This window comes from Myxine glutinosa, chromosome 3, assembly GCF_964187855.1.
Source record: "Myxine glutinosa chromosome 3, kmMyxGlut1.1, whole genome shotgun sequence".
NCBI lineage: Eukaryota > Metazoa > Chordata > Myxini > Myxiniformes > Myxinidae > Myxine > Myxine glutinosa.
The window spans coordinates 23,627,078-23,639,766 of NC_136263.1; the positions used below are offsets into that span (position 1 = coordinate 23,627,078).

Consider the following 12,689-nt stretch of genomic DNA (forward strand, 5'->3'; position numbering starts at 1 on the left):
TCTGAATTTGAATTGATTGTCTGAGATCAGGCCGTTGGAGAAAACGGAAGAATTTGAAGTCAACTGTGATGATGGATTCCAAGACTGTCCTGATGATTGGAAGTAAGCTGATAGGTCTGTAGTTAAGCAGATAAGTTTTTGTACCTTGGTTTTGAAATGCAGTGATCTTGACCGACTTCCAAGCAGATGGAGGATGACCTAGGGTAAATGTTAGGGTGAAAGGAGCAGAACGAGGATGTGCAAGAGCAGGTTTTTGCGCTGATGCCATCCGGTTCAGTTGCAGAATCAGAGTCGAGGGATGCTAGAAACTTTACCTTCTCAGGTGCAAAAGACACAGAAGCCAGGAGCAGTTGGGTACAGTGAGTCAGGGTTGGGGACACAAGATTTGGAAGCAAACACAGAATTGAGTCTAAAAAGGTCTTAGAGTTTGTAAGGGACTTAGGAGTCTCAAAGGATCTTAGGGTTCTGAAGGCTCTGAAGTGTTTTCGATGTTTTGAATGGGGTCCTAAGATGGTCTTAGAGCTCCTAAGAGTGTATGGGTCTTAGGGTGTTGGTGAGTTTTCAGTCTCTTCACGGTCCTTAGATTCTTCGTGCTATTAATGAGTCTGAGGGTTGTAAATGTTTGAAAGAGTGTTAGGGATCATAGGGTCAATATACGAAAAAAAACTCACCTAACCCCAAAATAATTGATACAAAAGGTTTTTCAATGGATTCTGGTACCATTGGGCATGCTAAATAACATACTAAAAATCTAGTAACATCTGACTTCCGGAAAGGGGTCATTTTCAATATGGCGTCCAAGATGGCCGCCGGGAGCTTAAAATGGCCATATCTCAATTATTATTCAACCTAGAAAGGTGGTTTTGGTGTCTAACCCTAGGTTTTAGGGCCCAAGGAATCCAATTGAATCAATAAAATTACCATCAGTTAATTATTTATTGACAAGTCCAAGATGGCATCCCAAGGTGACATCCTGATCCACTAAAATGGCTCTGTCGAATAGTAGTCAAACGAGAGAGATATTTTCAGTGTGTATACCTAGGTTAAGGCACCCAGGAAATCATCAAAATTACTTAAATAAGCACAAAGTAATCAGGTAATCCAGTAAGCCAGGTTTACCAGCCCATTAGGCATTTGTTGTCTTATACAGTTAGTCGCTATTCATCGTCATCCTCCGACTCCTCTGGAAGAAACTTGTTATGTGGATTGTCACATTCTTCAAGTTGGCACGGTCCACAGGCAGTAAGTAGTACAGGGTAGTCCATATCGTCTACAAGAGCAGCAGAGTGTCTTGCAGGCAGTGGAGCAGTTACAATGAATGACCTTCAAGAGACTGTCTGGAGCATTACAAGTGTACATGTCTTTTGGAAATGTCTAAAAAATATGGATTTTGTTTATGCATTTTAGGATTCTTTAGGATTCTAAAGGGTCTAACGTTCTTAATACACACCTACTGACGGTTTGTGTGGACAAACAAACAAAACGGATCCAAATGCAACACCCTCTCCTGGCAAGGATAAAATAAAAAAAACCTGGTAACTGAACACACCTCTGCAATTGTTGGGGTGTGTTACATCACCAATCAGTGCTCATCAAGTGGCTTAAGCACTCGAGCAAGCACTCCAACGAAACGGTTGATAAGGAACGGCTGGCTTGGCAAGTGATACCTAGCTGATTGGTAATGAAGACCTCAACATGGCATTTTGTTTTCCAAGGGGGAAAAGCAGTAAGACATGGGAATTCCTCCAGATTTTTTGCAGTTGAATCAAAAGCAGCGAAGGCTGAGCGAGTGAGAAAATCACACAGAGGGAGGGAGTCCTCTTAGTCGTGATACAATGGAAGGTTCTGAAGAATCACTCGTAATACCCTCTCCCACCGCCACCGGGAGCAGCACGACACGATGCCGAGGCAAACACGTGTATGTATATGTATATGTTTGACAAAACTGACCAGTTAATGTGCCTCGTGTATGCTTTATTAACTCAGCGTAACATTCAATGGAGTCTATGTACTTTTTGGTGGATGCTTTGGGCCTAAATATGTTTTGGGCCTAGGGCCCCCAAAAAATCTTAAACCACCTCTGGGATGGTGACAAGGTGGAAAGTTCAGTCTTGAGGTTGGACAGATGTTATATCTCATATGTGTTCGGGTTCTAAAGACCTGTCTTCCCACACGGCTTTGTGGAGAGATCTGAGGTTGCTTCCGGTCTATCACACGATTCAGTGTACCATGGGCGGGAGGAAAAAAAAGGTGTAAAAGTTGTAAAAAAAGAGAAGATGTAAAAAACCCGATGTTGACCACGTCCTCAACTATTTCTCGGACATGGCATTTACCGATCTTGTTCAAATTTGGCAGACAGAAAATGAATGATGGCTTACATATTATGCACGTCATTTGTTTTCGAGATCAGATCCAAGATGGCCGACTGGCAGCCATTTTGTTAGTTAAACGTGTTTCCAAACATTTATCGGACATGCATGGACCGATTTTTGATCAAACCTGGCACAAAGACAATACTTGAGATTATACATTTGCAGACGATTTTATTTTGTAATCTGACCAAAGATGGCCGACTGACGGCCTTTAACTCCATACAGCAAAATTACTAAAACCATGGGGGCTATGACATTTCATGTCTTTTTATTATTGTTATCAGTATTTTAAGTTTTTCAGCATTTAAAAAAGACTCAGCCTAAGGAATGAGAATTTGATGCTGTTTATATAAGATGGATTACAATGGAAAAGTCAAATTTATCACAATTCCCAAACATTTTGTGGTATCAACGTCCCCAATTATTTTCAATATTCAGCACCAGCAAATAATAATTACGTGATTATAACTTTGGGAAAACCTCATTATGTTCATAAAACCAATAGTTTAATAATATGCCTTTCACAGAAGGGCAATGAATAAGTACTGTATCATCGGTGTGACACAAGATTCAATTAAAATAATTAAATAAGCCATGAAACGAGGCCTCAAGCTTCATTTTTACAGTATTTGGCGAGAAGGCACTCGTACACTTTTGGGCCGTACGATCGACCCTTGCAACAAGAGGCGTAGAGGAGTGAGAATTGAAAGATGACTCCACCAAACAAGACGAAGAATCCATTCAACAGGAAGGCTGCTGTGTATCCGGAAGTGGCATTGGTGATCCAAGCTGAAACAGGATGCAAGGGAGGGGAAGAGGCAGTTTTGCAATGCAGTATTATGTTTGCACAAAACATTAACACACTAACTACAGAGTCCATTGAGCATCTTACCCCACGCAATCTTGAGAAATATGGATACGGGCGGGGTCTGTAAGTAGCAACTTTGATTGGTCGAGATGATGTAAAATGCTGTAATATTTTGACCGAGTATTGCTAAACGGAAGGTTTTGGAAAGTGTGCAAGTATATAATGAAATTGAAATAAAATAAACACTTTAAAGGTTGGAGAGAAACAAAATTCAGGAGTTTACCGCCATTGATGCAACGTCTTTTACACCACCTTATTTAACACTTTATGTTAGTTATTCGTGCCTTTTGTTTGTGTTAAAGCGCGGCGTTACGCGCGCTGCTTGTGAGCAAGGAGGAAGCGGACAAGCGGTAACATATAAACGTCTTTATTGTAAGACTACACTGTAACACTGAACTCCTCCGGGCTGGTCGCCCGGTGTAAATCATGAGGCCACGCCTACCCCTCGGGCGTGGCCACCGCCCACTTGGTGCGTGGAATGATGTCACCACGCCAGTGGGCTTTTGTGTCCGCCACACGCGCCCCCCCAGAATTCCCGCGCACCTGGAAGGCCAGTTTGCGGGGCAGACGAATGACCCGGCCAAAGCGCCCCCTGGCGATCGGCGGCGTCCGGGGTGCAGGGATGCCAGGTGGGATGCCCCTGGCTGCCCCTGGGATGGGTGCAGGACCGGGGGGCGGCGTGGCGGCGGGGCTGGGCGGTGCCGGGGGTCCGCCCGCAGGAGGGCGGCCCCGACGTGGGGGTCGGGCCACTGGCGGTGGATGGTCCACATCGAGGTGGGCCGGCTTGAGGCGGTCTACCGAAACGCGGTCAGGAGTACCGCCGATGTCCAGGGTGAAGTGCTTCGGCCCGGTCTCCAGCACGCGGAAAGGCCCGTCGTACGGGGGCCGCAGTGGTGTCCGATGGGCATCGTGGCGGACGAAGACGTACTCCGCCGTGCGAAGCTCCGGGGCGACGTGCGTCGGTGGGTGCCCGTGGCATGCCGTTGGCACCGGGGCGAACCTCTGGGCGGTCTCTTGCAGAGCGGAGCGCTGCTGTGCCGCGGACCATGGTGCCGTGGAGTCGGGGAGGAACTCGCCCGGCACCCGCAGCGGTTGCCTGAAGACCAACTCCGCCGCGGATGCGCGCAGGTCCTCCTTGGGCGCCGTCCGGAGGCCCAGCAGGACCCAGGGGAGCCTGTCGACCCAGCCGCCGTCGCGGAGGGTGGCCCAGAGCGCGGCCTTCAATGAGCGGTGAAATCGCTCACACAGGCCGTTAGCCTGGGGGTGGTAGGCTGTGGTTCGGTGCAGCCGGACCCCGAGCCCCTGCGCAACCGCCCCCCAGAGCTCCGAGGTGAACTGGGGGCCGCGGTCGGATGAGATGTCTGAGGGGGCGCCGAACCGGGCGACCCAGGTGGCGATGAAAGCCTGCGCGACATCGGCCGCCATTGTCGACGCCAAGGGCACGGCCTCCGGCCACCGGGTGGTGCGGTCCACCATGGTGAGGACGTAGGTGAAACCCCGCGAGGGGGGCAGAGGTCCCACCAGGTCCATGTGGACGTGGTCAAACCGGCGGTCCGGCACTGTGAACGGGGCCAACGGGGCCTGGGTGTGCCGGTGCACCTTGGCGCGCTGGCACGCGAGGCACGTCCTGGCCCAGCCGCGGACGGCCTTCCGGAGGCCATGCCAGACGAACTTGTCGGCGATCAGCCTTTGGGAGGCCCTCACGCCCGGGTGGGACAGGCCGTGGATGGCGTCAAACACCTGGCGCTGCCAGCCCGCGGGCACAATGGGGCGAGGACGCCCGAGGGAGACGTCGCACAAGAGGGCCGCGCCCACGCCGTCGAACGGCACCTCGGTGACGCGGAGGCCCGTGACGGCGGTCCGCAAGGCCTGGACGTCGGGGTCAGCGGCCTGGTCCACTGCCATCCGGGCATAGTCGATGCCGAGGTGGACTGCGTGGGCGACGGCCCGGGAAAGGCAATCCGCCACCGGGTTGTCCTTCCCCGCGACGTGCTGGATGTCCGTCGTGTACTCGGACACGGCCGAGAGGTGACGCTGCTGCCGGGCCGACCACGGCTCGGTGACCTTGCCCATCGCGAAGATCAGCGGCTTGTGGTCGACGAAGGCAGTGAACGCCCGGCCCTCGAGCAGATGGCGGAAGTGCCTGACCGCCAAGTGAAGTCCGAGCAACTCGCGGTCGAAGGTACTGTAACAGCGTTCGGGCGGGCGAAGCTGCCGGCTAAAGAACGCCAGTGGTTGCCAAGCTCCACGCACCCATTGCTCGTGCACCGCGCCCACCGCGTAGTCCGAGGCATCGGTGGTGAGGGCGATCGGTGCATCGGGCGCCGGGTGCGCGAGCATGGTGGCGTTAGCCAAGGCGAGCTTCGCGCCCGTGAACGCCGTGTCCATCTGCTCGGTCCAGGTAACGTCGCCTTTGCCCGGCTTACCTCGGAGAGCTTCGTGCAGGGGGCGCAGGAGCTGGGCGATACGGGGCAGGAACCGATGGTAAAAGTTCACCATGCCCAGGAACTCCTGCAGCCCTCTGATCGTGCGGGGGCGCGGAAACCCCTTCACCACCTCCACCTTGGCCGGCAGGGGGACGGCTCCGTGCCTGGTGACACGGTGCCCCAGAAAATCGATTGTGGCGGCGCCGAACTGGCACTTTGCGGGGTTCACAATCAGGCCATGCTGGCCCAGGCGTTCGAAGAGCGTGCGGAGGTGGCGTAGGTGCTCTTCGCGGGACGCGCTGGCGACGAGGATATCGTCCAGGTAGACGTAGACAAAATCCAAGTCGCGCAGGACGCTGTCCATCAGTCGCTGGAACGCCTGAGCCGCATTCTTCAGACCGAAGGGCATGCGCAGGAACTCGAAGAGTCCGAATGGCGTGATGACCGCCGTCTTCGGGACGTCCTCCGGCCTGACGGGGACCTGATGGTAGCCGCGTATGAGGTCCACCTTCGAGAAGAAGGACCTGCCCGCCAAACGGGCGGAAAAGTCCTGAATGTGGGGGACGGGGTAGCGGTCGGGAGTCGTGGCGTCATTGAGACGGCGATATTCCCCGCACGGTCGCCATCCCCCGCCGGGCTTCGGCATGATGTGCAGCGGCGACGCCCAAGCGCTCTCTGAGCGCCGAACGATGCCGAGTCGCTCCAGGGTAGCGAACACCGCTTTTGCCACCGCCAGCTTCGTCGGCTCGAGGCGGCGTGCCCGGGCGTAGACCGGTGGCCCGACGGTGGGGATGTGATGGGCCACCCCATGCTTGACGGCCCCCGCCGAGAAGGTGGGCCGCGTGAGGGCCGGGAAGCCGGCGAGGAGGCGGGTGAATGCGTCCGCTGCCGGAAGCGTACAGACCAAAGTGGCCGGAACCGAATCGTTCGGCAAGCCGCTTGGCAAGCCGCTCGTTGAGCTGGGCAACGCACAAGCGAGCGAGCTGAACGTCTCGGCCTGGACAAGCCGTCTGCGCTTGACGTCGACCAGGAGCCCATTAGCGCACAGGAAGTCCGCGCCAAGCAGTGCCATGGGCACGTCGGCGGTGACGAACGTCCATCGGAAAACCTGCCCTCCAAACCGCAGAGAGAGGCAGCGTTTTCCGTACGTACGGATGGGCGTCCCGTTCGCGGCAAGCAGCACGGCGCCCCCACCCGCGGCGTGCTTGTCTGACGTGCCAGCGGGAATGACACTCACCTGCGCTCCCGTGTCGCACAGGTAACGGCGCCCGGAAAAGGTGTCCGTTATGAACAGCAGGCTGCTCGAACGGCCGGCGCTCATCGCCACTATTGAGCGCCGGCCCGGGCGTTTCCCGACCCGTTGAAGGAGCACGGCGGATGACACCGCCGAGCTTCATGGCCGAACTTGGCGTGGGACCAGCACCAGGTGGTGGAGCTGGAGGAGCGCGGCTGGCTCCGCCAGGCCGGTGGAGTCGACGGGTTTCCCCGCGGTGGCAGTTTTCGCCGCGGCGGTGGGCGGGGCGTGGCGGCGTTCACGAGGTGCGTATCAGCATGCTGCTGAACATCAGCGTGCTGTAGAAGCTGATGCTGTGGAACATGCTGCTGAACATCAGCGTCGAAGGCCGTGACGGCCACGCCGACGCTCGCCCACGTGTCCGAAGCGGCGAAGTACTTGTCCGCCTCGGCCGCCAATGCTCGGGGTTCCGTTAGCCCGGTCCCGGCCAACGCGAGGCGAACCTGCGCTGGAAGTTGGCAATGGAAAAGCGCCCGGAATAGCGAACCAGGGGCTTCGTCGCCCAACAGTGACAGCATATGGTCCATTTGGACCGACGGGCGCGTCTCACCGAGCTCGGGGAGATCCAGGAGGCGGTCGGCCCGTGCGTCGTCCGTGAGGCTGAACGTGGCTAGGAGTAGCCGCTTGAGTGCCTCGTACTTGTGGCCTTTCGGTGGGTGGCGAAGGACGGACACAACTCGAGCGGCCGTGCCGGGCCCGAGGGAGGCGACGACGTGGCAATAGCGCGTGTCATCGCCGGTGAGGTGCCGAAGCTGAAATTGGGCTTCGGCCTGGACGAACCAGACTTCGGCCTGAGCCTCCCAAAATTCCGGAAGTTTGACGAAGTCGGCCATGGCGATGGCGTCGCGTGTGGAAGGATCGCTCCAGCAGATCCAACGTCGAGGGTCACCAGTAAAGCGCGGCGTTATACGCGCTGCTTGTGAGCAAGGAGGAAGCGGACAAGCGGTAACATATAAACGTCTTTATTGTAAGACTACACTGTAACACTGAACTCCTCCGGGCTGGTCGCCCGGTGTATATCATGAGGCCACGCCTACCCCTCGGGCGTGGCCACCGCCCACTTGGTGCGTGGAATGATGTCACCACGCCAGTGGGCTTTTGTGTCCGCCACAGTGTCCTTTATAACGTGCTTAAAAACAATACGTTCCCTGTTTGGAATGATTTACAATTTTGTTTGACTGCCTGCAGACAGACAGAGTAAAAAAATTAACGGCAGGTTCGTTTTCCGATTCATGTTCAGAATATAACATTCAATTGAAATACGTTGAGGTTTACAGACGGACGGATGGACAGATATTAACCAATTGCTTAACGTCTGTTCGAATGAGCGGGGTATAAATCCAGTGATTGAGGCAATCAGTGAGTGACAGACAGTTATTAGTCGACCACTTATCAGTTTCAATGTGCCCGAACCCGTTCTGTGCCGGGTAGTTCTTGAATGGGAGACCCCAATGGAAGGCTGGGTATCGTCAACTGAGGGGGATTGCCCGATCGCCCGGTTTGGAGACCAGCAGTTGCATGCTGGTCTCCAAGGTTTCTGCCCAATGATTTGCTGCCATTTGGAGTCAAATCAAATAAAGAAATACAAAATGACTGTCCTGGTCCATTCATAAAGTTAACTGCACCTTGGAACACCGTTTATTGAATGGACCCATAAAGAAGGTTTTCCATCTGCATCCACATTATGGACTTGCAAGATATTTACCCTGCGCTCGCGAAGCGAAAAGCGGGGTTTTTTTTTTTTGTTGTTGTTGTATGCAAGATCGAGGCTCATGGAATCTCCATGAGCCTCGCTCATGGAAAGGCTCATGGAAAAAACACACACAGTGTCTCTCCGACTAAAATTTGTCTCTTATGTTATGAACTACCGATGTCTGAATGGCTGTTCATATGACCATCGTGTATAATGGAATTTTCTGAATTATAAATAAAAATTAAAGATTAGCCAGGCCCAGGCCTAGTGTTTTGCTTTGCCTTTGGGTACATTTTCTTTCTGTGCGGATACAAATCTACTGCTCTTCGTGGTGTCATTTATTTGCATGTAGGCCTAGATCTAGATCTATTTGTAATTTCTGGTCTGTGTCTAAGACTAAGTAGAGCTAGAGGGACCATGCTGTCCGTTGAAATTTAAGCATTTAATATTTTTTTATAGGCGCTATGACGGCCTATGTGGGCTACATTCTTTAAAATGCAGATACATACCAATGCATACTGCTTTTCGTGGCAGGGGCGGATCCAGGAATTTAAAGACGGGGGAGGGGGTGCATGAAACGATAGCGCTCGGGAGGGGGGTGATAAAGGGGGGGTCTGGGGGTCCACCCCCAGGAAATTTAAAAAAATTGATCGTCAGAAACGGCATTTCGTGCGTTCTTGGAAGTTTCTGCAGTTCCTTGCGTTCTTCCCTGGTCCAATAGTTCAGCAGATTCGCACCCACTGCACCCCCCCCCCCTGGATCCGCCCCTGCGTGGTATGTCATTTGCATGTATTTGCAATTTCTGGCCTGCGCCGAGAAGGGGGTCACGCTGCCTGTTGAAATGTTAAGCATACTTTTTTTTTATAGGTTACATCTGCAGATACATGCAAATGTACTTTAGTGTGTGCCAGTTGTGGCCTATACCGAGAGGGGGGCCATGTTCTTCATTGAAATTTAAGCATTGTATTTTTGTATAGGTTATGATGGTTGTGATGTCAGTGCTTTTATGTGGTTGCGTCGTAAGCGTGCCGACAAACCACCTTGTACACGTGTGTACACACTCTGCGGGATTAGGTTACCATGTGTGATTCAATACTGCGACGAGCAAAAAACGCAACTACATTACTACCACCATTTTTGTTGTCCCTTTGGATTCGATTTTACTGAGTTTTCATGTAAAACAAAAAGTGCAACAATTGTGATAATTTTAATAAAAACAGCAATTTCCAAGCTCAAAAACACGTAAAAATTAGTATTTCATATAAGTAAGACAATTCATTCATTCATTCATTCATTCATTCATAAGTAAGACAAATGCCAAGAGTCTCTAGTAAGTTCCAAATTGGGTTGAATATACTGAAGGCAAGAAATTGGGGAAGAGATTGATGTTCGCAGGGACGTTTCAGATTTGGGGGAGAATAGACACAAATCCAGGTAAGAACTGCAGACTCTTTTCATTGACTATCAAAATAATGAAAATAATGCAAGCATGTTTATTTGTTTATTGTTTATTTGTCACAATATTTAATTGTCAATCCAGAATGCTCCATTTCCAAACAATATACAATTTCTCAGATTACTATATGGAGCAAAATGGTTTACTACACAAAGTGAGCTTTATTTCTTATGAGTAGAATCATTGTGAAGTGTACCTGTACTTCATTGGTAATGTGTTCCATCAGGTATGTTTGCAAAGATTTGGTTTTAACTACAACCAATCGGAAGCAAGCGAAACAAAGTCTACTTAAATTATTTGTCGTCACCAGCAGCATATTATTTTAAAGTGAAGTATGACTCCACTTCAGTAACAATAAGGTAAAGATCTACACTTTGTTCTGTACATACATAAATACATTTATCATTTTTCATTTGTTAAATTATCATATTGTACACACAATATGAATGAATGATCGTTTTAAGGCCGTTTTCCCCGCTAGAGCGGGGGTTAGCCTTGTGGGCCCCATGACAATCATGGTTCCCTGTTTGAGGCAATGTTTTTATGGCCGGATGCCCTTCCTGACACCAACCCTTGGTCGCGTCTTATGATGCGCAGGGATACGGTGTACCTATTCTAATTCGGGGTACACACCGGGATCATTCATCCCAGCAAGCTGGTACTCAATTTGCCGACCGCGGAAGGATGACAGGCTGAATCTACCCCCCTGGCGTTAATTCAGCGATCGATCGGGATTCGAACCGAGGATCCTAGGATCCCAAGCCGGCACCCTAACCGCTAAGCCAACACCAGGCTACACCTTTCCCACACAATGAAAGCTGGAATTTAATAGTTAATAACAGCAAAATAAAGTGGTTTCCATTTGCATTGTTATACATGTTTTTTTTCTGAATAAAATCACTGAACTGTTTTTCACCTGTATGAAAACATTTAAAAATAATTGTCAAAGGGCAGAAGCGAAAAGTACGTAATTTCAATTTCTTAAAATTGGGTCAAAAAAAGTATCTTTCACTGACAACATTGTAAATTTACATCAAGTTCACGCTGTTTTACCTTAACTGTACCTTTTGAGTCCTGCATCATCTCAGTTTGATAGATGTCATTGCAAAATAACATTTTGAGACTCACTGCGCCCGCATAAGCTGTTTAAAAGTTTTAAATACAATTTTGGATGGAAAAATAGTCAAATTTGGAAGAAAAACATCAAGTGACCGTTATAATTAAAACGTGCAGATTTACGGCTAAGCAACATTCGTATTTGGATTCGGCACCATTAAATCTACTTAATCTCTAAATTTCACCGGGGTACACACCGTGATCATTCATCCCAGCAAGCCTGGCACTCAATTTGCCGACCTCGGGAGGATGACAGGCTGAGTCAACCACCCTGGTGTTCATTTAGCGATCGACCGGGATTCGAACCCAGGATCCTAGGATCCCAAGCCGGCACCCTAACCGCTAAGCCCAAGATGGGGGTCACAGTTTTCAAAAAATAGGGTATATTCACCTTTTCATCCGATGGTCCCCATCTCTTATCTTCCCCCATCCAAAACCCTGCTCTAAAATGTTGCACTTGTGTGCTTCCCCCTCTCTCCTCATCTTGTATTTCGTCTTATGTGTCCGTTTGGTTTTTTTTTGTCGTTAATGTTCAGCATTTTTTTTTTGTCGTTAATGTTGTCTCGTACACGAGCCTCGATCTTGTAAAAATAATAATAACTAGAACTGCCACTTTAAAACTGCTGGCAGTGATGACCGGTTTACTCGCACCCACTTTTGATGCAACCCCACTGTTGATACAACCCCACTTTTGATACAACCCCACTTGTGATACAACCCCACTTTCATTGGACATGCTTTGACACAACCCCCTTGGATACAACCCCGACACACACACACACACACACACACACACACACACACACACACACACACACACACACACACACACACATCCCCACACACACACACACATTCCCCCTACCCCCCACCCACATACACACACATACACACACACAAACACATGCACACGTCCTCCCACCCCCACCCCCAACACACACACACACACACACACACACACATCACCCCAACCCCTAACACACACACACACACATGCACACAGCCCCCCTACCCCCAACACACACACACAAACACACACACATATCCCCCACCCCTAACACACACACAAACACATGCACACATCCCCCCACCTCCCCCCAACCCTAACACACATGCACACACACAAACACCCCCACACCCCTCCCCCCACACGAACACCCCTCCACACATACACCCCTCCACACACACACATATCCACCCGCACCCTCACACCCACACACACACACACGCACATCCACACATCCACACACACAAACACACGCACACATCTCCCCACCCCACTCCCAACACACACACACACACACACACACACACACACACACACACACACACACACACCACACATACACACACACACACACACACACACACACACATATCCATCCCCCCCTCCTCCACATGCACACCCCCAACCCCTCCACACACACACACATATCCCCCCCCCCCCAACCCACACACACACAC

The 12,689-nt window shown here is 51.0% G+C and overlaps 1 protein-coding gene across 5 annotated transcripts in view; it reads right to left on the reverse strand.

Moving 5' to 3' along the window:
* Positions 1 to 1,956: 1,956 nt before the first annotated feature.
* Positions 1,957 to 12,689, reverse strand: part of LOC137423746 (monocarboxylate transporter 12) — a 33,849-nt gene continuing 23,116 nt past the window's right edge. For 3 of the 5 annotated variants that reach the window (XM_068111216.2, XM_078773770.1, XM_068111217.2), the window contains one exon: positions 1,961 to 3,161. In XM_068111216.2, coding sequence (XP_067967317.2) covers positions 2,980 to 3,161 — 182 coding nt within the window. In that variant the 3' untranslated portion in view covers positions 1,961 to 2,979. Of the gene's footprint in view, positions 3,162 to 12,689 lie in introns of all 5 variants that reach the window. The other 2 variants (XM_078773772.1, XM_078773771.1) reach the window with 2 other exon arrangements.